This window comes from Vidua macroura, chromosome 20, assembly GCF_024509145.1.
Source record: "Vidua macroura isolate BioBank_ID:100142 chromosome 20, ASM2450914v1, whole genome shotgun sequence".
Lineage (NCBI taxonomy): Eukaryota > Metazoa > Chordata > Aves > Passeriformes > Viduidae > Vidua > Vidua macroura.
This window is the reverse complement of record NC_071590.1, coordinates 10,283,618-10,309,191: the sequence shown is the minus strand read 5'-3', so window position 1 is coordinate 10,309,191 and position 25,574 is coordinate 10,283,618. Positions and strand designations below refer to the sequence as shown.

The following is a 25,574-nucleotide window of genomic DNA, read 5'->3' as shown; positions in this document are numbered from 1 at the left end:
GCTGGGACAGGGCCATGGCACAGGAGCGGCCTCTTACAGCACGGCAGCCCTCATTCTGCCTTACAGCCATCACATCCTCCACACCACGCGCGGTTCAGACTGGACACCGGGAAAATTTCTCCGTGGAACAACACGCTGCCCACGCGTGGCGTCCCCATCCCTGGGGTGGGGGGGACTCAACAGCCGCGCGGATGCGGCGCTTGGGGGATGTGCTCAGTGACGGCCTCGGCAGCGCCGCGATGCTCTGGAGGGGCCGTGCCGCCCTTCCTGACGCTGCGCTCCAACACTCGCCGTTGCTCCCGCACAGCGCCGGGCTGTCCCACAGGCGGGCGGGCACCGCCACCTGCCGCGGGCCCTGCCGCGGGCCCTGCCCGGCCCTCAGCGCCGCCGTAGCCGCCCCGGAAGGGCTCCGGTTGCCATAGCGGCGGGGCGGGGCGCGGGCCATGGCGGAGCCGGGCCCGGCCGGGTCGCTGCGGCGCTGCCTGGCGCGGCTGGGAGCGCTGCGGGCCCGGCCCGACGGAGGCCGCCGCACGGAGCTGCACCTGCTCTTCGACCAGCTCATCTCCGAGAGCTGCGGGCCCGAGCCCGCGGCCGCGCCCGGCCCGCAGGTACCGCGGGGATATGGGGCGCGGGCACTGGGGCGGCTCCGCGGCTGTGTCCGCGCGGGGACGAGGAGGAGGAGGATGAGGATGAGGATGAGGATGAGGATGAGGATGAGGATGAGGATGAGGATGAGGATGAGGATGAGGAGGCGGCCGTGCCGTGTCGGAGCGCACGTGTGGCGGGCTGGGCAGGGCCGCTGTGGGCACGGCGTGGTGCGGCTTTGCCCCCGTGTCCCCCAGGGTTCCAGCCCACGTTCCCCCCGCTGCGGGCGGGATGTTCCCGCAAATCTTCCCCCCCCCGGGCCCTCCTCCGGCTCCCCGGTGCCTCTGAGCTCTGCTGCCCCGTGCCAAAGCGCTGCCGGGTGGAGATGCGGGTGGGACTGTGGGCCTCGGCAATTTTTATAGTTCTGTAGTTGGAAAAATAATATTTTTTAAACTTTAAAGCAAGCCCTTGAAAGCTGAGCACTCTAGATGAGCAGCATGGATGCTGCTCCATTGGCAACAGACTTAATTATCACACTGGTTCTTCTTAATTTTATTTCCAAAGCAGGCTTACTTTGCACTTTGGAATGAATTGATTTTTGGACAGTACTCTTCTGTTCCTTGATCTAACTTGGTATTTTTCTTGAGCCATTATTGCTGTCTTTGTAGTCCCTAAATAATAAACCGAGCCTTTCTCTTCCAGGATGTTTGTGCTGTGCTTGTCCAAGCCTGTCAGTTGGTTCCCCTTGATCAGGAACATCTCGTCAGCAAAGTCTGTCAGCTTATCCATCACTTACTCAACAGATATCAGGTAGGAAGAGTTTGGTCATGTCCCTCAAAAAGCCAGTGGAACTCTGTCTTTTTCCAGGGCTGTGGAGCCAACCTTCAGGCAGAGTTTCTTGGATTTTCACTGTATTACTTATTTTTGGGTAGCTGAGGCTCTGATCTGGTTTTAGCATGGTTCCTCATAAAACCACCTCTCAGTCAGAAGTGATTCACCATGGGAAATAGTCTTGGTTTTAGGACACTTGTACAGATTTATCCATTTCTGGTCAGGTGTGATCTCTGCTGGTGTGTTTTAACAGCCAGATCACCCAAACCTGTGAGCAGTTTCTCAGGGTTTATTGACTGCAGCAGTACAAGATGATGTTTATCTTGAACCTTTTCTGTTATGCAGGTGATGGTTGATGAGCAGAACTTGAATTTCCTTCTCTCCTACTGCATCTCTGCTCTGAGGCAGTGCAGCTCCTGGACACATGTTGAAATTCTGCAGGCCTTAGCAGCTCTTGTTTACAACAATGGGCCCAAGTGTCAGAAGGTAAGTTTACAAACAGAGAGAAAGTAACAACAAAAGTATTTGCACCACTGCTGTTTGTACTTTATCTTTTTTCCTGAGAGAAAGAATAAAAAAGTTCTCAAATTGCGTTACCTTTCATGCTAAGATTAAATCACATTTAAATAGTGGTTGATATTCATGGGAATTTCAGTTGTATTTATTAATAATTATTATTCCCATGTGGAATACTCTGTACCTGCAGGCTGCAGCTGTTGAGATCACCATTAAATAAGGGCACAGGCTTAGCCTGCAGACCACCCACCCTGTGCCTCAGGCAGGAAGGCCACGGGGAGGTTGAAATTGCACAAAACTCCCCAGGCAGGCTCCACTGAGGATGCTGAAATCCATCCTGTAACCAGATCAGGGCTTTCGCCCGGCGCCGTTTCACAGGAGCGGCTCTCGGGTCTCAGTCCTGTGTGAAGCTCCTTGTTGCTGCAGCTGGCAGCGTTTGAAATGCTGAATCCTCCTGCTGTCAGCAGCTCGTGGCAGCTTGCAGAGCAGTCTCTGCTGTTGGGCTGAGCATGGGGTGGTGATGCTCACAGTTTGGGAGCTGCCAGCTTGTGTGGGCTTGTAGCCCATGTAGTGGCAGCAGTTTGGTGCAGCAGTTGTTCCTAGCTTAGCTTCTTGTCTGGGAAGAGAGCTTAAACTGGGACTCAGCTGAACTGTGCTCAACTGTGTCCTTTCTTAATACAAAATAAGAGGACTTAAGGTTTTCAGGCTGTTTTTTCTAAACATGAATCTGTCTCCAGAATCTGAAATTGCAGCTGAGAATTTTTAGGGTTTGTTTTACTTCTCGTTATCGTGCTTTGTTTTTTGTTGGTAATGAATTCAACTAATTTCACTCAGTCAGGTCTGCTCTGCCCATGATGGTTATCAGTGGGTGACCTTTCCTTGTCCTTGTCTCAACTCATGAGCCTTATGTTTTCTCTCCCCTGCCCATCTGAGGGGCAGTTTTGGTGGGCACCTGATGTCCAGCCAGGCTCCAGCCACCTCCCATGATGTCTATCCCCCAAACAGGAGACCCAGGAGGCTGAGGGAGGAGCACTGACCCCTAATGGCTTTTGCTGGTTTGTTTTCAGTATCTCCCGGATCTGCTGGGCAAGGCTGGGCTCCTGCTGCAGTTCAGTGACCCTGCCCAGCCAGAGGTGGAGCTCAGGAGGGCAGCTGTGCGCAGCATGGCAAACCTGTGTCTCAGGTGTGTACCAGCCTTTTCAGGTGGGTCAGAAAGTGCACATCTGCCAGCACAGGGCCAGCAAGGTGGAGGTGCATGAATTTGAAATGCAGAGCTTCATCTGTGCATAAACCCATAAACTCTCAGTCTTCCAGAAATAATGTTACAGGGAAGGAAAGAAAAGCTGTTGTGCTGTCTGATTTTTTGTGCAGAAGGTTTCATTTTGTTCTCTGTATGGTAGAGCTGGCCCCTTTCCATCAGCCATCCATCCAGCTGGGGCTCTGCAGGCTAACAGAGGGCTTGGGTGGGACTTTGTGCAACTTTATGAGCCTATGGACACACTGTAAAGCAACCTCGTGTCTCCTCCTGCTCTAATTTTAGTGTCCCTGGACAGCCGTACCTGGAGGAGTCCTACAGAATTGTCTGTTTTCAAACTTTCCTGAGTGTTCTGCAGTCTTCAAAAACCACTGATGTGGATGACATCACTTTTTGCATGGTAAGTGTGAGTCTAATTGTCTAAAATACTCTAATTAGGAGATTGTGCTGCTGGAATATATGGAATTTGGAATGTTGTCAATTAAGACTTTGCTTTATTAGTCTATAATTTATCATATTACTGACCCAATTGAGCAAAACTGAAACTGCCTAGAAAGTTACTTGAAAGATGTGAACCTGCAGCATTTTGGGAAGGAAAAGTAAGTAATTCTTTGTTTTCAGTTACTGCAAAGTGCACTGAAAGGTGTCCAGTCACTTCTCAATGGTGGGAAGATGAAACTGATGCAAACTGACCAAATTGGAGCTCTTCTGGCAGTGTTAAAGGTAAATCCTTAAATCCACCTGGAGGAAGAGGCAGACACTGGGAGGTTCCAGGTGCTGTTAAGTGGGAAACAGTAGAAGATGAGCAAAAGGGAGCAGAGAAGCTTGAGCATGAGGGGAAATGGAGTGTGAGATGTTAAAGAAAAATATATTGAGTTTCTCTCACAGCATCTTCACTGCACTTCCCACTGCAGAATGTGAGAGGAAGATGGGAGGCTTGGGGTTTTTTTTGGACCTACTTGAAATCCTTCTACATGTAGATGGATTTCAGATGTTGCATAGCCTTATATATGTGAGAGGCAGCACCCAGGGGAAGCTGAAAATGGGTGAATTCAATAAATCTGTGCATGAGAAAGGGACAGCACGCTAACCTTTGTGTTCCTGTTGCAGAAATGCATGTTCCACGGGCTGCCAGGACTGAGCATAGAGGTGCCCACAGCCCTGTACCCTGCTCCCTTACCTCAGTATGATAAAAGGTCACCTGTCAAGCAGGAGCAGGCAGAACCAGCCACCTCCAAGCAGACAGGGGTAAGCTGGGCTGCTCCTGATCCTCCAGCCTGTTTGTTGTGGTTGTGTCTCACCTGTCATGATACTGGTGGCTCTTCGTGTCCCGAGCATGTGGGACATTTAATTCTTTGCTTCAAAGGTGATGATTACAAATTCTGCACTGAGTAAAATTGCTTTGGGAACTCAGGTGACAGGAACAAATGGCTCTGCAGGGCTTGGCTTTCCTCAGTTAAGCTCTGTGCAACAATTATTCATCCATAGCCAAGAATTCCTGGCCTGCAGGCACGGGATCGATGCGTGCAAACTTGCCAAAGCTTTTGATTTTATAAGTCACGTTTTCTCTCCTAACACTTGCACAATTGTTTGACTCTTTCTTAGGGAAGTCAAGTTCATTTAAGACTGATTTCTTGCCTCATCTGTTCTGCTCAATCCTTCAACAGGTTATTTTTTAACATGTAAATACTTTGGATTACTGATTATCTGAAAGACATCAGAGAAAATAGGGTTATCTAGTCATGTTGAATTGTTTCTTTTTAGGTGCTGAAAAGGAAGGTTAGTTAGTGTTAACTTCCGTAAATCTAAAAGAACTGCAGAAGTATTTCTTGTTGTTCTTTAATCACTTTTGTGTGAAATAGGATTTTTAGCTAAAAGTTTCCTTGGATATATTTTGCTTTACTGATGAAGAAGTCAAAGGTTAGTTTTTGAGGCTATTCACTTATAAACTGTTTACTTAGGTATTTCTGAAATTTTGTGACTGTTGCTACTAATAAGCAGAATTTAAAAACTCACATGCTAAAAGAGTGACTGTTTCTGTGTGTGTAGAGTATTGCAGAGACATGTAACTGCATTTATGTATTCGTTAAGCACTGACTAAGAAAAATCAATTTTTTGTCTTAGAGCCGAAGAAAAAAGTGCAAAGGGAAACAAAAGAAGGGAGAGCTTGAGGAAGAAGGAAGAGAAGATTCAGAGGATGCAGGAAATGAGTCAGTGCTGGGAGCAGACATGCTGAAATTGCACCTGGGGGATGTGCAGAGCAGCCCCTGCCCGGAGCCTCGGCCTCGTGTGTCAGACGTGTGTGCTGGGCAGGATCCCCCGAGCTCACAGCCCTGGAAACGCTTCAGCAGCAGCGAGTCGGAGTATTCCGACACCGAGGGTGGAATACAGAGCAAAGTGAGGTGATTGCTGTGCACGTGCAAACGTGGGATCCACAAAACCCTTCCTCGCCATCCTTTGTTCTTAGTCAGAACTGCTGAGGGAATCACTTTCCCTTTCGATTTATGAGACGGTACGAGAAAATTGGAGGGCAATAATTTGTGTTGGTTTGGAAGTAAATTTGCTCTTCCTCTTCCTGCTCTTGGTCCAAAAGATTTCCTCTCACAGCCAGCCACTAATATACATGAAAGTGGTGGAGCCCATCCCTTGTCCCTGCTGTTTTCATTAATCTTTTCATTTGTGTTTAAGGTCTTACCAAGCCAATGTTCGCCAAGGGGCTCTGGCCTGTTTCCTCTCCACTATAAAGTCAATAGAAAAGAGAGTTCTTTATGGCTACTGGTCAGCATTTGTTCCTGATGCCCCTGGTATTGGCAGCCCCCAGTCTGTGTCCCTGATGACTATTGCTCTAAAGGACCCTTCTCCAAAGGTGAGTACAAAAATTGTTCTGTTTTCCCCCATTAATCTTAGGAGTTGTCACCTCTGGCCTTCAGTAAGTATTTGGCTACTGCCCAAGAAATAAATAGGAAGCGTTGGCTAAGGAAACAAAGGATTGTTTCTATATTGCCTAAAGTAATGAAAAAAAAGATAGTTGGAGTTGAACTTTCTCTCACTAGAGAGGATTTCATATATTTTAAAATTCTCCATCTGCTCGAAGGAGGTGTTAAAAGGTACCACAAATGTTTTATCATTTCAGACACGTGCCTGTGCTCTTCAAGTCCTCTCAGCCTTCCTGGAAGGTTCTAAGCAGTTCCTGTCTGTGGCTGAAGATGCCAATGACCACAAGAGAGCTTTTACTCCTTTCTCTGTCACCATTGCTTCCAGCATCCGGGAGCTGCACCGCTGCCTGCTGCTGGCCCTGGTGGCAGAGTCCTCCTCTCAGACACTGACACAAATAGTCAAGGTACCTGCACTGCAGATGTGCCACGTGCTCCCAAGGGCTGACACTGCTCTCTGCATTGTGTCCTGAAGAAAGATGGCACAGAATTGCTGTTGAGGGGTGAGGTGGTGGTGACAAACAGACCTTTGTCACCTCACAAGAGTTCATTGAGTCATCCTACAGAATCGTGGAATCACAGAATGGTTGGGGTTGGAAAGGACCTTAAAGATCACCTTGTTTCAATCCCCTGCTGTGGACAGGGACACCTTCCACTAGACCAGGTTCCTCAGAGTTCCATCCAGAGTCTTGGGGTTTCTTTTCAGCACAGTCCTTTTTTCTGCATTTTTTTTTAGTCTTTTTGGAGCTGAATGAACCTATAAAATGATCCTGAAGACTCACATTGACTTTAAAACTGGAATCCAAATTGACAACTCCTTCCATGAGCTATCAAAATTCCTTGGTCTTTATGCCATGTCAAAGTAATTAAACCCAAGTTTGTATCCAGCAGATAATTGGGGTGGGTTTTTTTCAGATGCCCTCAGATAATGAGCTGCCTGAGTGACCTAAATTACAAATGTAAAAACAGACCTGTTGGAGGCCAGGCTGACATTGTAACCAGCACCTTTCTCTCTTTCAGTGCCTTGCAAACTTGGTTTCCAATGCACCCTACAGCAGATTGAAACCCGGGCTGCTTACCAGGGTGTGGAACCAGATCAAGCCCTACATCTCTCACAAAGGTTTGCATTCTCTCTGCTATATTCCTCCCCTCCTCTGTGCTCCAGAATTCAAAATTCAGCAGCAGTGGATGTTTATATGTTATAATCCATCTTGTCTTAAAAACTGCTGAGGGAGGATGCTGGGCTGTCGGTGAGGTTCTCATGGAGGTTTTTTTCCTTTTTCTTCTCCCCCCACTGTCTCTTGCAGATGTCAACGTTCGAGTTTCCAGCCTCACGTTGCTGGGGGCAATCGTTTCTGTCCAGGCACCTTTGCCAGAGGTGCAGCTGCTCCTGCAGCAGCCCAGCTCCTCGGGGCTGAGCAGCAGCGGCAGCGCGACCCCTCGGCGCTTCGGCTCCTGCGAGCAGTGGAGGAAAGCAGTGCCCTGGGCAGGGGAGAGCCCTCAGGAGAGTCCTGCAGGCTGTGCCCCTCCCGAGCCCTGCTGGCTGCTGCGCCTGTGTGTGTCCCTCGTCGTCCTGCCCAGGGAGGATTCCTGCTCCGACAGCGACGCCAGCTTCCCGTCCTTGTGCAGCGTCTACGAGCCGTGTCCCCTGCGCCTGGAGGCCCTGCAGGTGGGAGGGGTGCTCGGGGAGCTTGGCTCCCATCCAGCTGCCTCCCTCACTTGTGGGTTCCCTTTGCTCCCTGCTTTCCCAGGGAGATTGAGGCCCAGGCCTTTGCTGGGGCTGAGCTGCTGTGACTCGAGCAGAAAGGTTTTGATCCCGTGGCCACAGCGTGGCTGTGCCGCTGCAAACCCGCTGCTGCAAGTCCACCTGCCTGTGGTTCTTTATCTTCAGGATTCTTTTCAGTATTTTCTGGGGGTGTGTGCTGGCAGACTGCGAGTCTTCCCCGTGCAAACTCCTCCATACAGGACCCAAATTAAAGTTCTGGTGGAAAACAGTGGGAAAGAGCCCTGCAGTCAGAGAACAGTCTGCAAGGAGCTATGGAGTGACTCAGGGAGTACCTGTGGATGCTGAGGCTTGGCTTTGTTTTAATTCATGTAGCCACAGCAGAGGGTAAGATTTTGTAACATGCATCCCAAGAAGTCTCACTCTTTTTCTGGAACAGTAAATACTTGTTAAATCCAGCTTCACAGAATGCAGCAGCAGTGTTACAGGAGGTACAGGATGTCTTGCTCTCAGTTTTTTTGGCTACAGAAGCCCTCACTTACAGTAAATAATTCATGGTCTTGCTACCTGATAGTGCTTCTGTGGCTCTTCTTTGAACAATGTAATGGAACAGGGAGGCTTTTAATCAGCTCTGGTATTCCAGAAGTTGTGCTGCAAGGTGTATCTGTTACATCAGAGTTCAGTATGTGGTGCCAGGGTTGATTAGCCCATTAACATCATTTCAGTGTGTAGTTGGGGTATTTTGGGTAAACAGAAGGAAGAAATGCTGAATGGAATTTTTTTTGTCCGTGTTTAGGTGTTGGCTCTTCTTGTGAAAGGTTATTTCCCTATGGCTCAGAGCTATTTCCTGGGACTTGGAGAAGTGGCTTGCAGATGCATGGAAGAAATGGATCCATCCATTCAGCTTCATGGAGCCAAAGTAAGAGCAGGAGACACGTCAGTGTTGGTTTTTTTTTTTTGTTTTACCAAGTCAGTTTTATCTGTCTGTGTGCTTTGCAAATGCAGATGAGTGGTAATGAATATTCAGAGCATCTGTGTGTGTGATACAGAAATTCAGTACCCTGACACTTGGAGAAATGCACCTTCAGCTTCCAGTCTTGAAGTCTCAGCAGAATTTTGTTGCTCTGCTGAGTCACCAGGAAGCTTGGGAAGTGCAAGGACCACAACACTGGTGCTTCCCTGGCTGAGCATCAGCTGGTGCAGGGACTGGACTCTGTGACCCAAAGATTTCCTCTTTGTGCTGTAGTTTGTTATGCTGTGCTTGCTGGAGACTTTATGTAGGAAAGGCTTTTCCTCTAATTCCAGTACTAGCAGGGACAGAACAGCCCAAACCAGTACTGAATCTTTTATTTTTGTTCCCTGGCTGAGTAGATGCAGGTTCTGTAGTTCCATGGTCCTTGAGTCATCCCTGATGAAAACCCCCTTGCTTTTTGTTCTCTGCAGCTTCTGGAGGAGCTGGGCACGGGTGTCCTGCAGCAGCACAAACCAGACTCCCCCACTGCCCCTGAGCAGAGGGTGCCTGTCAGCGTGGTAAGTGTGAGATTCCACCTGACTGAGCTCCTTCCCTGCCCTCTGCAAAGTCACTGGCACTGACACAGACAAATAATTGCAGGGAGGCAGGAAGGGACTCAGACTGCAGCTTTGTGGATGCCAGGATGGACAATTTCTGGAGACTCCCTGCAGTCATTTGGCAGTTCTTCTTGTCTGTGGACAGATGTGTTGGGGTTTATTTCTTTTACATGATGTTAACCCTGTGTCTTTGCCTCTCCTCTTCCCAACTCTGCTAGCCTGCTGTAGCTCAGAGAGCTGGAAGAACAGCACTGATTTTGTGTGTGTCATTACTGCCGCATAAAACTTTCAGAATTTTGGTGAATTTGCATTGTTAAAGAGCCAACCTACATTTTCTGGCTGGTCCCAAGTGCAGAGAGAGTGGGCAGAACCACAATATATGTGAATTTAGAAGACTTAATGAGCTGTTTGTTGGCTAAGTTTGCAGAAGTTTAATAATACAGGCCTGTTTAAGTCTTCCTTCTGTGAACAGAAGACAAGCTTAAAAATTTCTTTGGCTCATGCTAAGCTTTGAGCCTACAAGACAGGAAATGTGTTCAGTAGCATCAGGTTCCTGTTATTTGCTATGAATGTAAATTGTCAGGCAAATGAAAACACTCAGCTGTGTGGATCAGGAGTGGGATTGCAACTCTATTTAATGCAGTTTAAATTTCAGGGTATGATGATCATCTTTAAGACAAGAAATTGGGCTTAATTGCTGAGTTTAAAAGATAAACCTGGCTGCTTCTGCTGCAGGTTGTGACCTTCTGGACGATGATGTTAAACGGCCCCTTACCTGGCACCCTGCAGAACTCCCCCCATGCCACTCTCCAGACAAGTGCCTGTGATGCCCTGTCCTCTATCTTACCAGAGGCTTTCAGCCTCCTGCAGGTAGGAGAACACACCTTTAAATGTGGTGGTTTGACCTTTGAGGCTTTGTCCTTGTCCACCAGGTTACAGTAGTGTAAAGCCTTTTAAAACTTGCCAGGAGAAAGTAAAGAAACCTTCCCAAATTTTTTTTTTTTTTCCCTCATTCTGAACATTGTGACTGTTGAAGGCTGGAAAGGGCAATGTTGGGAGTAATTAACCTGTCAGAACAATTAAACTGTGGGTCACAGCAGCTTTTTGGCCCCAGCCTTGGCAGTGATGCACAGGAGATGGAGGACAAGAATTTCATGGCATGAGGGAGGGCTGAGGGATTGTTATTCTGCTGATTAATCCTTTGAAGAGCCAGCTGAGCCAATAGCCTGGGCCTGATGTTGTGCACCCGTTTGCATGTGCATTTTTTTCCCTTTGCAACATGAAATATGCTTTTAAACATGAAAGCCTTGGCAGTGGATCCCCCCTGCATTGTGCAGCTCCTTCTGTGTCACTGTGCCCTCGCTGGGGAGTGCTCTGCCAGATCTCATTTGCCCAGGAATTGCTGGTCCAGCAGTATCTCTGGAATTCTCCAAGTACAGCGTGTACTTCATCCCCCTGTACTTTGATCCCATCCCCTGTCCTGTCCCCGTGGCCAAGTGGGGTCGAGTCAGTGCCCACTGTGACCTTCTGTCATGGGCTGGTGAACTGACAACCTGGCCAGGCTGAGCTCACCCTGCCTGCCTGTCCTGGCCAAGGAGGGGCAGAGAGGGAGGGGGGGCAAGAGCAGCCCATCCTCTCTGACTTAGCTCTGATGGGCCATTCCTTCAGCTTTGGATGAGAGCTAACACTCTGATTTCCTTCTTGGTCTTGCCTAACAGCAGAGATCCTGTGTGCTGGAAGCATTCCTGTTTCCTGGCTGGGCTCCTGGAACACTGCTCCCTTCGCTTTATCTAGGGCGTGCTCGGAGTGGGAGCTCCTTCAGGCACAGGGTGTTGCAGAGAATTTCTGTGGCACAGGGCTCTCCTCAGCCCCCCTGCTGCCACTGCTGCTCCTCTTGCAGGGGGACCAGCAGATCCTGTGTGTCACCTTGCTGCTTGGCCTGAACCACAGCGAGAACCCCCTGGTGAAAGCTGCTGCTGCCCGTGCCCTGGGAGTCTACATCCTCTTCCCGTGCCTCAGGCAGGTCAGAGCCAGCCCAGCCCTTCTTCTGAGCCCTTCTGTAATGAACCATGAGATGTGGAACATGGATTTGTGTGCAGTTAATTCCCTTTACTTTTGGCCTGTAGCGTATTTAGAGTTTTCCTTACTGGCTCCAGACCTGCTCTTGCCTCTGGTGTGAGAGCAGAATCAGTGCAGCTTTAAGGGAGGTGAAGCAGAACAGAGAGGGAGAGGAGAGAGGTCAGGATCTTCCCAGGCTCTCAGGGATGGAAGCTGGAGTGGGTAGATTGGCACAGAGGAGCTGCAAGAGGTGAGGGGGAGCTGGGATGAAGGGAGCAGCTGTACAGTGCTCTGGGGAGTTTGGTGTTGGACTCGATCTTTGAGGTCTTTTCCAACTCCAGGATTCTATGATTCCAACAAGTTTTTAATGTGAGGCCCTCAGTTTTGCACAAAACTAAGAAATAAAGCTTATTTGGAGGGAAAAAAAAGGATTTTTTTTCTACAAAATATCATCTTAGCTTGGCTGAGCTGGAAGATTAGTTTCTACAACGTAACCTTTAAGTGAATGATTTTAATAAAAAAATATGCAGTAGCTGACTTTGGAGTTTAATTCCAAAATATTTTGAAAGAAAATCCTTTACCATAGGCACATGTAATGTGCCATAGAAGAGAAGATTAGACAGGCAGCTCAACAGGGAGTTTGGAGAAGCAATTACTCTAAGAGTGGGATTTGATGGGTATAAGGTTGGCAGTCCATGTAATTATGTTAAAATCCAAAGTAACTAAATCACCAATGGAATTAAATAATCCATTGAAGCTTTTCAGCTACAGCTACCCAAGAGTGGTGGAGTTGGTCAGCATTCAGGCCTGGACTGTTAATTAAAGGTCAGGCAAAGCTGCAGAGAGCACCATGAGCTCATTAGAAGGTGTCACCTAGAAAACAAAATGAACAGAGCTGGTCTCTCTCTCATTTTCCCTGGAAAAGCCAGAGTGTGTTACCAAGAAAATCCCCTGTGTTTTGAGAACTCTGTAACTTTGCAGCAGTTTTTGCTTTGACAGGATGTGATGTTTGTGGCAGACACAGCAAATGCCATTCTGAATTCCCTCCATGACAAGTCTCCCAACGTCCGTGCCAAGGCAGCCTGGTCCCTGGGCAACCTGACAGACACCCTGATCATCAACATGTATGTGACACACCCTGCCCTGGGCTGGCACCTCCCTGCCCTGTCCCCCTGCATGCTCTGCAAGGCCTTTTCCAACCAAAATGATTCTGTGATACTTAACATCAAAAAAAAAGCTGAATTTTGGCTTGGATCCTTCTTTTTAACCACCCTCTGCTGTGTGTCTGCCACTGTGGGACACTGAGCATCCTGTGTCCATCTGGGAGCACCTTCCACTATCCCAGCTTGCTCCAAGCCCTGTCAAGCCTGGCTCTGGACACTTCCAGGGATGGGGCAGCTTCTCTGGGCACCCTCACAGGGATCAGTTTTTTTCTAATATCTGATCTAAACCTACTCAGTTTGATGCCATTCCCACTTGTCCTGTCACTCTAAGGAGAGACTCTTTAAAACTTTTCAGTTTTCCATTTCTTGTATGTTGCTTGGTGTAATTACATGGTTCCTTTACTTTCAACATAACACAAGTAAAATTAATAAATATTTAACCCTTCCTCAAGCCAGAGACTGAGGGAAGCCCAACCTACTGTTACATTTTTAACAGGAAAATAGTTATCATATATTCCTGCTACAGAATTGCCCCAGAGCAATTCCTTGCCCTCTGTTTTTTATTACAGATTTAACCATTGCTAACCAGCTTTCTTGCATTGATAGTTTGGTTTTAAATTAATAAACATAGTGGTCACATGCAGAAAGGTCTGCCTTACATATTAGCCCTCTAAAGAGTGAAGGTTGTTTGTTCATGGGCCTTTATAAAGGGTGGTGTCACATCTTTGGGGATGGAGCAGCCGAGCTGGGTGTTCACAGGGTGATTCTCCTGCCAGGGAAACCATGGGACAAAGCTTCCAGGAGGAGCTCTCTGATCTCCTGCTGCTGAAATTGCTACGGTCTGCCACGGAAGCATCCAAGGACAGAGACAAGGTAAGGCTCAGGGGAAAGGGGGGGGGTAGGGTTGGTGATTTAAATCCTGCATTAAAAAAAACAGCAAATGAAAAAGGCACCAGTTACTTTAGGTCTCTGCCCCAGTGTTTGAGGGGAGCTGCAGCTCACATCCTCCCCAGAGGGCTGGTGCTCAGAGGGTTCCCGTGTTGTTTGAATTGCAGGGAATTTGACTGGGCTTTCCCACAGTACAGAGGTTTTTGGTTTGGTTTGTGGCCATTTGCAGAGAATGATCTTTCTGGTGGCATTTAGGAAGACACAGTGTGATGCCAGCTGTGCTCCTTGCTGGCTCCGAGATGATTTCACAGCAGGCTTGAAATCAAACCTGCCAACAACCCGAAAACCGGAGAGGTGTTTGTGTGTTCCAGGTGAAGAGCAACGCTGTCCGTGCCCTTGGGAACGTGCTCCATTTCCTGCAGCCCTGCCACGTGGCCAACCCCAGGTTCAGGGAGGCCATGGAGGAGTCCCTGCAGGCCCTGATTGCCACGGTGGGCAGCGAGGCCACCATGAAGGTGCGCTGGAACGCGTGCTACGCGCTGGGGAACGTGTTCAAGAACCCTGCCCTGCCTCTCGGTGAGAGCCTGCCCCCCTGCCTCGGGCTGCCTCAGCACGTGTGGGGCTGAGCAGATCGTCATCTCTGCTGCCAGTGGGGTGCAGAAGAAGGGGGGAAGCCAACAGAGCTGAGTCTGGCTGCCACAGCTTTCCCAGGGCTCTCCCCAGTGGAACAGACTCAGCTCCTGCCAGTGCAGGTGTAGCTGCTGTGTTCAGCTGGATCTGTCATGTCAGGAAACAGCGTGAGGGTGGGATTATAGGTGTGAATAAAAGCCAAATGTCCTCTTGTAAAACTTCAGGAGATTAACTGTTTTAACTAATATTTCATTTCATAACCCCTGATTCGCTCTTTTAAACGACAATAAATTCAATAAATGTCAGCCCATTAAATAGTCAAGAGACATTTATAGTTTTGCATATTTTGGCTGATTAAAAAAGGGTTTTTTTGGTGTTTTTTTTTTTTTTTTTCAGGAGAGGCTCCTTGGGCCAGGCAAGCTTTCAGTGCCCTTTCCTCTGTAGTCAAGTCCTGCAAGAACTTCAAAGTGCGGATCAAGTCAGCCATGGCCCTGTCCATCCCCAGCAAGAGGGAATGCTACGGCTCCACGGAGCAGTTCTGCCAAATCTGGAGTGCCTTGGTGGTGGCCCTGCAGAGGAGCGAGGACACCGAGGACTTCCTGGAGTTCAAGTACAGCTCCAGCCTCAGGACCCAGATCTGCCGGGCTCTGCTGCACCTGCTGCAGCTGGCCAGGAGCACGGACCTGCCCCTCATCGGGGGCAGCCTCAGGGACCACGGCGAGGCCATCAAGCCCTACGTGCTGCAGTACCTGAGGTCCTCGGGCGAGGAGAGCGAGGCAGGGCTGCACACGGACTCGGGGGAGAGGGAGAGAGGCTTGCAGGGAGCCATCGACCATCTCAGTGGCATAGAGAGAGAGCTGCAGGGCAAGGCCAGGGTGAGAGTGTCCCTGTACCTGGAGGATGTCCTGACACACCACACCAGTGCCACGGAGCTGACAGAAGCTTGAAGGAAATGCCCATTCCAGTGACCAAAACTTCCACAGGGAGCACTGAGGTGTGTTCCCTTGCACAGGACATCCGGAGGAAAAGTTTCCTGCTGCTGATACTAAGTATTTTATTTCAGACTTTATTAATAATGCCTCTAGGACTTCTTTTTTTTTTTTATTATTGCTATTTTTTATTGCTGTGTTTGGGGAACTCTGCCGTTGCCCTCCCTGGGCTTTGTGCACTTTGCTGTCACAGCGTCGCCACTTGGAAAACAAACGCCTTTTCCTCCTCTGTGTATTTTATAAAGCTGCTTGTTCCCTCAGCTTATCTCAAAGCATTTTGTTCCTATTGCTGCAGGATCCAGAATCATGTTTGTAAAGCAGAGGGCTGGAAGAATTTTGTTTTTCAGAGCACTGCAAATGTTGTCACTCTTGTGTTCCTGCAATAAACCCAAATACGCCAATATTTGAAGAATAGCTTAGAGCAAACAGCCTTTGCCTTCAGCTGTCTGTGTTCCCAGTGTTGTACACCTGGTCTGAGCTGCTGCCTCCACTCATCCTGTCTTCCAAAAAAAATCAGAATTCCTTCTTTCCAGGTGGATGGTACTGTGCAGCCTAAGCCAGAAAATTCCAAGTAGGTTCTCCAAGGCTGGAATTTTGGCTCTCCAGGCACCTCTGTGGGAGGTGCAGTGGTGTTCTAACAGCACACGGATTCGTTTCTGGTTCTGGAGTTCTGTCCCCTTCCATTCCTTCCCGCTGGTGTTACTTACTCAGTGTTTGCTCTGTGCTTACTCTGCTGATAGCCGGGGGAGCGCTGAGCTCTCTGATGTTGCTGGGGACAAATCAGCACCTCCAGGAATGAGCAGGGCTCTGGGGCTCTCAGAGTTAAGTGCCTGCTGTCCTAACCCTGGGCTGGATGTTTGAACAGAGCTCAGGGCAAGCCCTGCCTGTCGTAAAACCTCTGGGGGATACAAAATTCATCTGCTTTGTTCTTCCACCGTCGCCGCTGGTTTCAGCAGGCCTCAAGTGCTGAGAGTATCCAAAACTTCCTGGAGCCATGGAGCCTTTTTCAGGGGATGGATGGATGGATGGATGGATGGATGGATGGATGGATGGATGGTTGGATGGATGGATGGTTGGATGGATGGATGGGGCCAGATCTCTGCCAGGGATGTCTCCTGCTGTACCAGCCCCGTGTGTGTGGTCAGGCTGGAAACCCTGGGATGGAGGCAGAGCTGAGCATTCCTGCTGGGCCTGTCCTGGCTCTGCTTCAAGTGATGCATTTGCACTTCAGCTTCACTTGCTCCTTTCCTCTCTGCCTGCTGCAGCTGTAGCTGATCCCATCTTTGAGCTCCCACACTTGAACCAAGCCTGTGTTTCTCCACTGCCTTGGGGAGAAATCTGTCCCACAGCCACTGAAAACACAACTTTGCCTGGATTTGTTTCCCAAAGTTGCTGACATCTCTAGAGCTGCCTCCATCCTGTACCAGCTGGAATGCTGGTGCTGAGGCAGCTGTGGGACTCGGGAGCAGGGTGTACCTGAGCTGAGTGTGCTCCAGCAGCCCCATCCACTGTCGGGCTGTTCTCTGAACAGAGAAATCTCTGGTTTTGTGCACCCCAGGAAGCAGATGGGAGCTGCTGTCATTCCCAATAGGGCATCACCCTTTGCTGACCCTCTGGGGACAAAGTGTGCCCTGTGCCACCCCTGGCTGGCAGTGAGAGCCACGGGGCTGGCTGCAGCCTCCGTCCTCCAGGGCCTGGTGGGGCACGAGGTGCTCGGGGCCGGGGAAAGGCAGCACCTTCCCCACCCTGGCCAAGGTTTTATTGTACTGCCTCTTTATTGTTGTGTTTACAAGCCAGGCCCTTTATAGGTTTTCCTATGAATAGTTCCAAGGAGAAGGTAATTACCTTATCACATGCAGGATGATTTATAGCCAAGGTGGCAAGGGACATTCAGCTCCACATCGGCTCCGTTTGAAAGACAATCCTCCTGTTCTTCCGCGGGGTCACTGGGTGGGGAAAACAAAAGGGCTTTAGTGCCCGGCCCGATGGCAGCCCGGCGATGTCTCCTGTGCCGAGCAGCCTGGGCTGGTCGCCCACCTGCAGCCCCGCGGGTGCCCCCGGGGACACCTGCGGTGATGAGCTGTGCCCTGGGCAAGGAGCAGCCGGAGCGGGTCACTCACAGCGTCCCTGGGGGCTGTTAAAACACCGCAGCTACTTTGATTGGTAGTTTTATTTTTTAATTCATTTTTTCCCCTTCCCGCCAACAACTGTCTCTATGACCGGGGAGCAAGGGCAGTGATTTACCGGCCACCCTGCGGCTGGTGCGCCCTGAGCATCCCCGGGCAGCCGCCGCCGTGTCCGCCGGCCCCGGGAGCGGCCCCGGGAGCGGCCCCGGTCCCCGGGCCACGAGGTGGCACCACGTCCCCGGGCACGGCGACAGCGGCGGCGCCGCTTGCCCGTGTCCCCTCGGTGGGGTCCTGGTTGTCCCCTCGGTGCTGCCCGGGGGTCCCCCGACAGGACACGGCTGCCCCCAGCCCCAGCACGCCGCGGATGTCCCGCGGGGCCCCCGGCCCGGCCGCGGCCCGGGTCCGAGCGGGTGCGGGCACGGCGCGTTCCCCGTGGGACAAACGGAGCGTTTTCCCTCCCGGTGCGCTGCCGCGGGCGCGGCCGGCGGCTCTGGCCCCGGGGATGCGGGTGCAGCCTGCCGGGGCCGTGACTGCGGTGTCAGTGACACCGGCCCGTGAGCGATGCGGCGGCGGAGGCAGGGGTGACTTCCAGTGGCGGGGTCAAAGGGAAGAGGCTGATCCTCAGTTCATGCCTGCTGTCTCTGCCATAAAAAATGGCCCCGCGCTATCTCGCCGGCCGTCCCTCCCTGGGACCCGCTAATTCGGTGATTTTTATCCTGTCTGTTTTCCTTTTCTCCCCTCTGCAACCTCCCGGCGCTCCCTCTCGGGCGGCTCCGGGGTCGCCGCTGATGGATGGAGCCGGCAGCTCGGAGGAGGCGGCGGCCGGCGAGGGGATTTGGGCACGGCCCGACCCTCGGTGGCCTGACCTGGCCGTCACCACGCTCTTCCCGGGGGCTAAAGCCTGTGGCAGGAGGGATCCCAGCAGGAAGGGTGTGGGCAGGGGGGGAAGGAGTGTGGAAGAAAACCGTGGGCACTCCAGGGCTCTGGGCACTGCAGCGCCAGCTGGGACACAGATTCTGAAGGGGCTTGGAGAGCCCCGGGGAGCAGGATTGTCCCTGGGGTCGTGCCTTCCTGTGCCACCCCCGGGAAAAGGGAGCCCACGCTGCTCCGGGGGGGTCCTCTGGCTCCCCGGGAGCCCAGACTGGTATTTCAGTCTAGACGTGCTGGTATTTTTTCAGTCCAGCAGATTTCCTTGATGGCCCAGCGATGGAGCAGGGGGCACGCTCGGCACGCTGGCACGGTGGCAGCTGCAGGGTGGGGGGGTTCCCGTGGGGGCACAGGGAGCACAACCTGGGCAGGTGACGTCCCCAGTCCCCTCTCCTGGAGCAGCAGGGAAAACATTTGCACTGGAATGGGAGGGAAAACTATGTGGAACTTGAAATTTGCTCATAAACCCGGGCTGGCCGGGTGGGAGGCTTGCCACATCTTGCTCGTGCAGGGAGCTGTGATGGGCTGGGTGATTGAACCACCACCCCCGCTCCTGCTGTGAGCCCCCGTGCGCTGCCACACCGCCGCGGTTGGGCCGGGTAAATATTTTGGGGGGCGCCCGGCTCGGTGCTGGCAGAAACATCGCCGTGCCTCGGGTCAGTCCCCTCGCTGCTGCCGACGCTTTTACCAGCAGCCGGCCCAGGCGATGCCCCTCTGCGTGCCACCCATCCCGTGGGGACCCATCCCAGGCACAAAGGCGGCTTTCAGGGCCCCGGCCGTGCTTGGGCGGCCTCGGAGATGTGTGAAATTCGGCTTTGGCCCAGCTCCTTCCTGGAGCGGAACTGTTCTCAGCGAAACCGTCCCCACCGGCCGCCCTAATGGCTTTTCTCTGTGCGCCCGCATTAATGAACGCGAGGCCCAGCCTAATCGGGGGGAAGCCATGCAAGTAATTGCTTGAATTTTTAATTCGGGGTTATGATAGGGGAATCAAAGTCACACGGCAGCCGCTGAGGCCGCCCGCGGCTCCGCACCATTGACTCCCGCAATTTGCTTTTGATTTTTGCCCTCCCGGCTCCCCCCACGGCCCGGTGGGGACCCTGCCGGGGGCCGGGGCCGGACCCTCCCAGGGAGGGCACCCGGTGCAGGGAAATGTGCTTGGAGTGGGGGTCTCACCTGCAACAGGGGCTGGGGTGAGCTGGGCTGCGCCCATTGCGGGGCCCTTGCCACAGGTGGGAAGTTGTTGCCAGCCTCCCACAGCATTTCCTCGTGGAGAGTTGGATTTTACTTTTCTTGGGACCTTTTGAATTTCTCTGGTTCCGTTGTGGCAGCTCTTGCCCTCAGCCCGGGGAGCCAGCAGTGGGGACACCCTGCACAGAGCATGTCTGGTGCCACCATTGTCACACGAAGGGGCAGGTGACACATGGCAATGGTCATGGGGTGACACGTAGGGTGTGGGGCTGGCCGGGTTTTGGGCTGGGCCTCCCTGTAGTGCAACTGGGACTTGCACTGAAGCTGGCCCACATTTGGGACTCCTGTCCTCGGGGAGCTCCTCCAGCCCTGAGCATCCCCTGGGCCTTGGCACCGGCCACGGTGCTTTTGTTTTCCCAGAAAACAACCCCACCTCCGCGCTGGTTCCAGCTCGCTTCCCTCCGCTTTGTCTTAAAATTAATAAAGAGTCAGAGGACACGCGGCAAAGCAGAATGGCATCTGTGCAATGCCTGCCCCTCTGGGGACACAGTGGCCAGCAGGGCCACCCTGCCCGGCGCCGGGATCGGGGTGCAACGGGAGGGGCCACAGGGCCAGTGCCACGCTGGCCATGGGGCACAGCCAGGCGTGGGACGGTGCCCGCGGGCACGGGGCAGCCCGGCTCTGCTCGGGGACCCTCTGCCTGCCCGGCTCTGCCCTGTGACCCCGTGTTTGGGGTTTGGGCCGCTGTTGTGGTGTTCCTTGTGCCGCGATCCCACGGGCAGATAGCATTGTTTGCCCTGACACGTAAGCCAGTGACAACCTCAAGAGCTCTGGCATGGATTCCGACCCTCTCCTGGCCTGCCCTGCTTCCAGCGCCTTTTTATAGCCCAGCAGAACTTGTTTTGCTGTGGCAGCGAAGCAGAACCTGAGCGTGAGCTGGAGCTGCAGGGGGATGTGAGTGTGGCTCACGGTGGGTGCTGGGTCACGTCCGCACCCCTGCAGCCCCAACAGCCCTGCAGCGGGTCCCTGCTCCCCACGCCTGCCCAGCCCCAGCCCTCCCCTCCAGCTCAGGACCTGGCGAGGCTGAAAGAAGCCCCCAGGCTCTGAAAACGAGGGGTCTGGGGTTTTGGGAGGGCCCAGAGTGGGGGCACACTGCTGGGAAGGCCACCAGTGCAGAAGGACACATTGTCATGGCCATGGGCAGGGGACGAGCTGAGGTGGTCCTGACCCCACTGCCTGTCCCCTGGCAGAGCAAAGGGACACCAAGCAGCCCCAGAGGGGTCCCACCTGCAGGTGAGGGGCCAGCAGGCCCCCTGTGCCCCCCCAGAGCAGCAGAGCCCCGGCACAGGACGGGAGGTGAAGACAGATTATGAAAGTGTTTCTTTGCTTTGCTTTTGAGAAAGGAGAACTTCAAAGGGGCCATTTATCACCAGACAAAGAGAGTCGCGAGTTATTTGCAAAGTGTAGGGGAGAAACATTAATTATCAGTGTGACAGACAAACGCTGCTGCTGGGTGTCCTCCTGCCCACCCTGCGCCCTGTCCCAGCAGGTCCTGGGTGGCTCCTGTCCCCCCACGGGCCAGTCCCAGCTCCTCTCTTGTCTCCTCCACCTGTGCCAGGTGGACGTGCGGGGCTCTGGGTGAGGGCACGGGGGTGATGGATGTCCCCAGGGGGATGCATGTCCCCAGCATGGGTACACCCACATGGCTGGAGGGGCAACGTGGAGGTTCCCCATTGTGTCCCTGGTGCTGACACTGCTGCCAGCACAGCCCACCCGGTGCCAGCCCTGTCTGGGCACTCCTGTGGGCTGAAACCAGACATGGTGGACACCAGACTGGAGATAAATCCATGCCCTTCAGCCCATCCCTTCAATCCATCCCTGAGCCCCAGGGCATCTCTTCCTGGGTGATGCCCAGGTTCATGTTTGCTGTGCTTGGAGCAGGGGGCACACAGGTGGAAGAGGAGTCGTTTCCACACCACAGCGTCCCTCTGTAGCTTGGTGACAGCTGGGACACGTCCCTTCCCTGGGAGATGAGTGGGTTGTGCAGCACAGCCCGTGATGGGGCATCCGTAGGGTGTCAGTGGGGTCTCTGTGCTGGGGACTGCAGGGCACAGGGACAGCAGGGCTCAGCCCACAGGTGAGGCACCCTAGGGCTGAGCCTCTCTCCCAGAAGCTCTGCAGAGGGAGAGCCAAGGCTGCGTCCATGATCTGGGAGGGAGAAGGCAAGCAAAAAAAGGTAATTTGCATCCTAAACAAACACGCCAACAGACCCGACTTCCCTGCAGGGTGAAAGTGGCACCTCTGTGGTGCTGGAGGCCGTGGGTGTCGGGGTGGTGGGCAGGAGGGCTCCCCGTGGCCCTGGCGAGCGAGCCCCGCGCGGGGCGGGCAGCTCTTCCTTTCATGTCTGACCCCTCCCGAAACCACAGCTTCCCTTCGCCCCGCGCGGGGATCAGCCGCGGGTCATATTTAATAAAGGTGGGGATGGGAGGAGGCTCAAAACATTACATCACCTCGTGTGGGGGAGGCGCGGGCAGGCCGGGAATGCGAAAATCTCAGCGCAAGTGGGGGCAGAGGAGAAAAAAAAAAAAAAAAAAAATCTCCGTGAGGGGGTTTAATGGCCTGCTTTGGTGGGAACTCTTGCCCACTGCCCGCGAGGTCAGAGCGCTCAGGCGTTAAATGAAACAAACTGTGAGGAAGAAGCGAGAGGCAGATACGAAATGCGCAAACGCGCCCGTGGCAGAAATCCCCCGGCGCCGTGCCCGCCCTGGTGGCTCGCAGGAAAAGTCCCACCAGTGGCTCCTGTGTCCCCACTCTGCCTGGAGCCGGGGGGCACGAGGCCGCCACAGCCAGGACAGGGGGGTGCCCTGGCTCCTGGCTGCTCTGCCGTGTGGTGCCAGGGCCAAAGTTCCCGTGCTGTGAGCCGTGCCCGGGGCTGACCCCGCAGTGACGGCTGGCACCCACTGCTGGCACCCACTGCTGGCACCCACTGCTGGCACCCACTGCTGGTACCCACTGCTGGTACCCACTGCTGGCACCCACTGCTGGTACCCACATCTGGCACCCACTGCTGGCACCCACTGCTGGCACCCACTGCTGCACCCACTGCTGGTACCCACTGCTGGTACCCACTGCTGGCACCCACTGCTGGTACCCACATCTGGCACCCACTGCTGGCACCCACGGCTGGCACCCACTGCTGGTACCCACTGCTGGCACCCACTGCTGGTACCCACATCTGGCACCCACTGCTGGCACCCACTGCTGCACCCACTGCTGGTACCCATGGCTGGCACCCACTGCTGGCACCCACTGCTGGCACCCACTGCTGGCACCCACGGCTGGCACCCACGGCTGGCACCCACTGCTGCACCCACGGCTGGCACCCACTGCTGGTACCCATGGTTGCTACCCACTGCTGGCACCCACGGCTGGCACCCACGGCTGGCACCCACTGCTGGCACCCACGGCTGGCACCCACGGCTGGCACCCACTGCTGCACCCACGGCTGGCACCCACAGCTGGTACCCACAGCTGGCACCCACAGCTGGCACCCACAGCTGGCACCCACATCTGGCACCCACTGCTGCACCCACTGCTGGTACCCACTGCTAGCACCCACTGCTGGCACCCACTGCTGGCACCCACGGCTGGCACCCACGGCTGGCACCCACAGCTGGCACCCACTGCTGGTACCCACGGCTCGGCTGCCAGGTGGGAGCTGCAGCCCGGCTCAGGGCAAACCCTGCTGGCCCCTCTCAGGTGATGGAGGAGGATGTGGCCGCGGGTAAGGGATTGCCCGGACCGGGCGGGTGCAGCGGGATGGTTTTTTCCCTCCTTGTGGAGAGTGCGAAGGGATGGGCTGCTGGTTTGGTGCCTGGAGTCTCTGAGATGATGGCGAGCGGGAGGTGAGGCCATTCCAGCCCTGGGAGCTGCCGGCCGATGCGGGCTGGCTGCGAACCAGGTGGCTTCGGAGGGTTGAGGGCAGAGCAGAGCATGCTCAGATTAAAAAACCCTCCCGGGGCAGCCGCCCCGCATTCCCAGCCGCAGTCACCTCCCGCTGAAAGCTCGGGCTGATGCTCCCGCCAGGCTGGGGCTGGGAAACTATGTGCTCCCAGCCCCGCGGGGCACCCTCCGGCCCCCCGAGCCGTAATGACCACGCTCTTCTGCTGAGAGGAGTTAATGAGCTGTGCCGGACAACGATGGGAAAAGGCCGCTCGCACTGAGGCTCCCGACATCGCTCAGAGGAGCGGGGCGTGGAACAAGGGGGAAGAGCGATGGGGTGAGAGAGATGGACCAGAAAACGATATCCACTTCATTAGCCAGGTGGTTCCAAATGTGTGGAAACAGGACAAGGTCCAGGTCACCCACTGTGACAGAACATTATTATCATGCGATGCCATGAAGCCTGTGCAAAGACCAAGTCAAAGCTCAGCAGCCCACTTGAAAGGGACAGGAGACCTTCTGGGAACAGGAGCCAGGCTGTTCCCAGGCCGTGCAGGGCGGGGGTGTCACAGCCCGTGCCGGGGGGTCTGGGCGCTCAGCCCGGCTCCTGCTCTGCCCTGGCACCTGCGGAGCCTCCCACAGACCGCCCTGGGCAGGAGCCTGTGGAGGGGCAGCGGTGGGAGCGCAGCCCGGGGGCACGGCGGGTGTGAGACACGTCCTGGGGCCACTGAGTGCCTGCCCGGGGTGGCACAGGCCCTGCACGGTCCCTCAGCCCCACGGCGGGGGGGGTGGTTTGGTGTCTCTTCCATCACCTGGGATCTGGAGAAATTTGGGGTGATCAGGGACCTGCTGTGGTGTGAAGGATGAGGGCACCTGTGGGTGCAGGGAGCTGGTGGGCAGGTGCCCACCCTCAGAGGTGGGAGAGCCGGGCACAGGGGGAGCACTCACCAGTAGCCTGCTCCCTACAGACCTTAGGGTGCAGGGCACAGCAGAGCTGGGGGGCCCCTCACCCTCACCCCAAGGATTCACACGGGGCCAGACGGGTGTGAGGGAGCTGCTGTCACCTCCCTGTGCAGCCTCAGCACGTGGGACCAGAGCTGGGAGTTTGCTCGGCTGGGCTGAGGGCTCCAGGCTGGGAGCCAGGAAGGGGCTTTTTGGGATTTTTCAGTCCTCTCTTCTCTAGGTTGTGCTCAGGCTGCCGTGTGCCCACGACAAACCCGGTGTGGCCATCGTGTGCTCACCCACACATCGTGTGCCTCCCTCCCGACACACAGAGAGGTTTCCTGCTCCCTGCAGGTGCCTGATCCCCAGCATCCCACTCTGCCCGTGGCTCTGCCCTGTCCCCCAAAGGGCAGGGGGCTCTGAGGGTGCTGTGCTGCCATCCTGGCCCTGAGCTGCTCCTGTTCCATGGAGCAGGAATGGTTTTATGGACAGTTCAGCCTGTTCAGCCCGTGCAGCTCCCAACACCCGCTGCTGCTGGTGGACACAGGCTGTTCCCTGCCGAGCTGCGGGGCTTTTCCCTTCCCTTCCCTTCCCTTCCCTTCCCTTCCCTTCCCTTCCCTTCCCTTCCCTTCCCTTCCCTTCCCTTCCCTTCCCTTCCCTTCCCTTCCCTTCCCTGGCTCTGCAGGGACCAAAGTGCCCCCAGCTCCCCAGGGTGTTTAACTGGGAGGGGATCCATGCCCAGCAGGGTCAGGGACCAGCAGTCCTGAGGGGCTCTGGGGCTGCATTTGGGGGTCTGCCATGGGTGCTGGTGGCTGGCAGGATTTTCTGTGTGTTTTGAGATGGGCAGGTAACTCTGGGTGCCCTGGAAAATCTGATTCTGGGCTGGGAACGCTGGGTTCAAAGCTGTTGGCCTTTGCTGGGGCTACCATCCAGGTGCTGGCCAAGAGCAGCAGGAACTGGAAGTGCTTTGGGCAGCTGGGCAGTGATGAGTGGAGGTTTCAGATCTGCCTTCCCCTGAAGGGTCCCAGGCTCGTCTGTGCCTTGCTCTGGGTGTGGTGCTGCTGCTTGTCTTGTGCCTGCTTTGATTTAAGTGAATTTGTTGATCTTTGGGACTTGGTGCATTCACAGCCATAGGAGAAGCAGGCTTTGTTCAGATCCCAGAGCACGGCTTGGATCTCTTCCTCTGCCCCTTCCCAAGCCTGTTCCCTGCTCCCAGCCCTGACTGCTGCCAAGGGTCAATGGGGGCTTCGTGTCCCCTGTGACCCCTGTCCCCGCAGCGTCCCCTTTGCTAACTGGGTGTCCTTCCACG

At 54.2% G+C, this 25,574-nt stretch overlaps 1 protein-coding gene across 1 annotated transcript; it reads left to right on the top strand.

The window, feature by feature from the left end:
- The first annotated feature begins 451 nt into the window (after positions 1-451).
- HEATR6 (HEAT repeat containing 6) lies at positions 452-15,568 on the top strand. The gene is made up of 20 exons (XM_053995467.1): positions 452-608; positions 1,288-1,395; positions 1,762-1,902; positions 3,000-3,115; positions 3,473-3,587; positions 3,809-3,910; positions 4,298-4,435; positions 5,312-5,589; positions 5,876-6,053; positions 6,321-6,527; positions 7,141-7,240; positions 7,428-7,789; positions 8,640-8,762; positions 9,287-9,373; positions 10,148-10,282; positions 11,313-11,435; positions 12,470-12,594; positions 13,410-13,506; positions 13,893-14,097; positions 14,548-15,568. Exons 3-20 carry the CDS (start codon positions 1,765-1,767, stop codon positions 15,096-15,098), a joined length of 3,180 nt encoding a protein of 1,059 aa, XP_053851442.1. The 5' UTR covers positions 452-608; positions 1,288-1,395; positions 1,762-1,764; the 3' UTR covers positions 15,099-15,568.
- Positions 15,569-25,574: the final 10,006 nt, after the last annotated feature.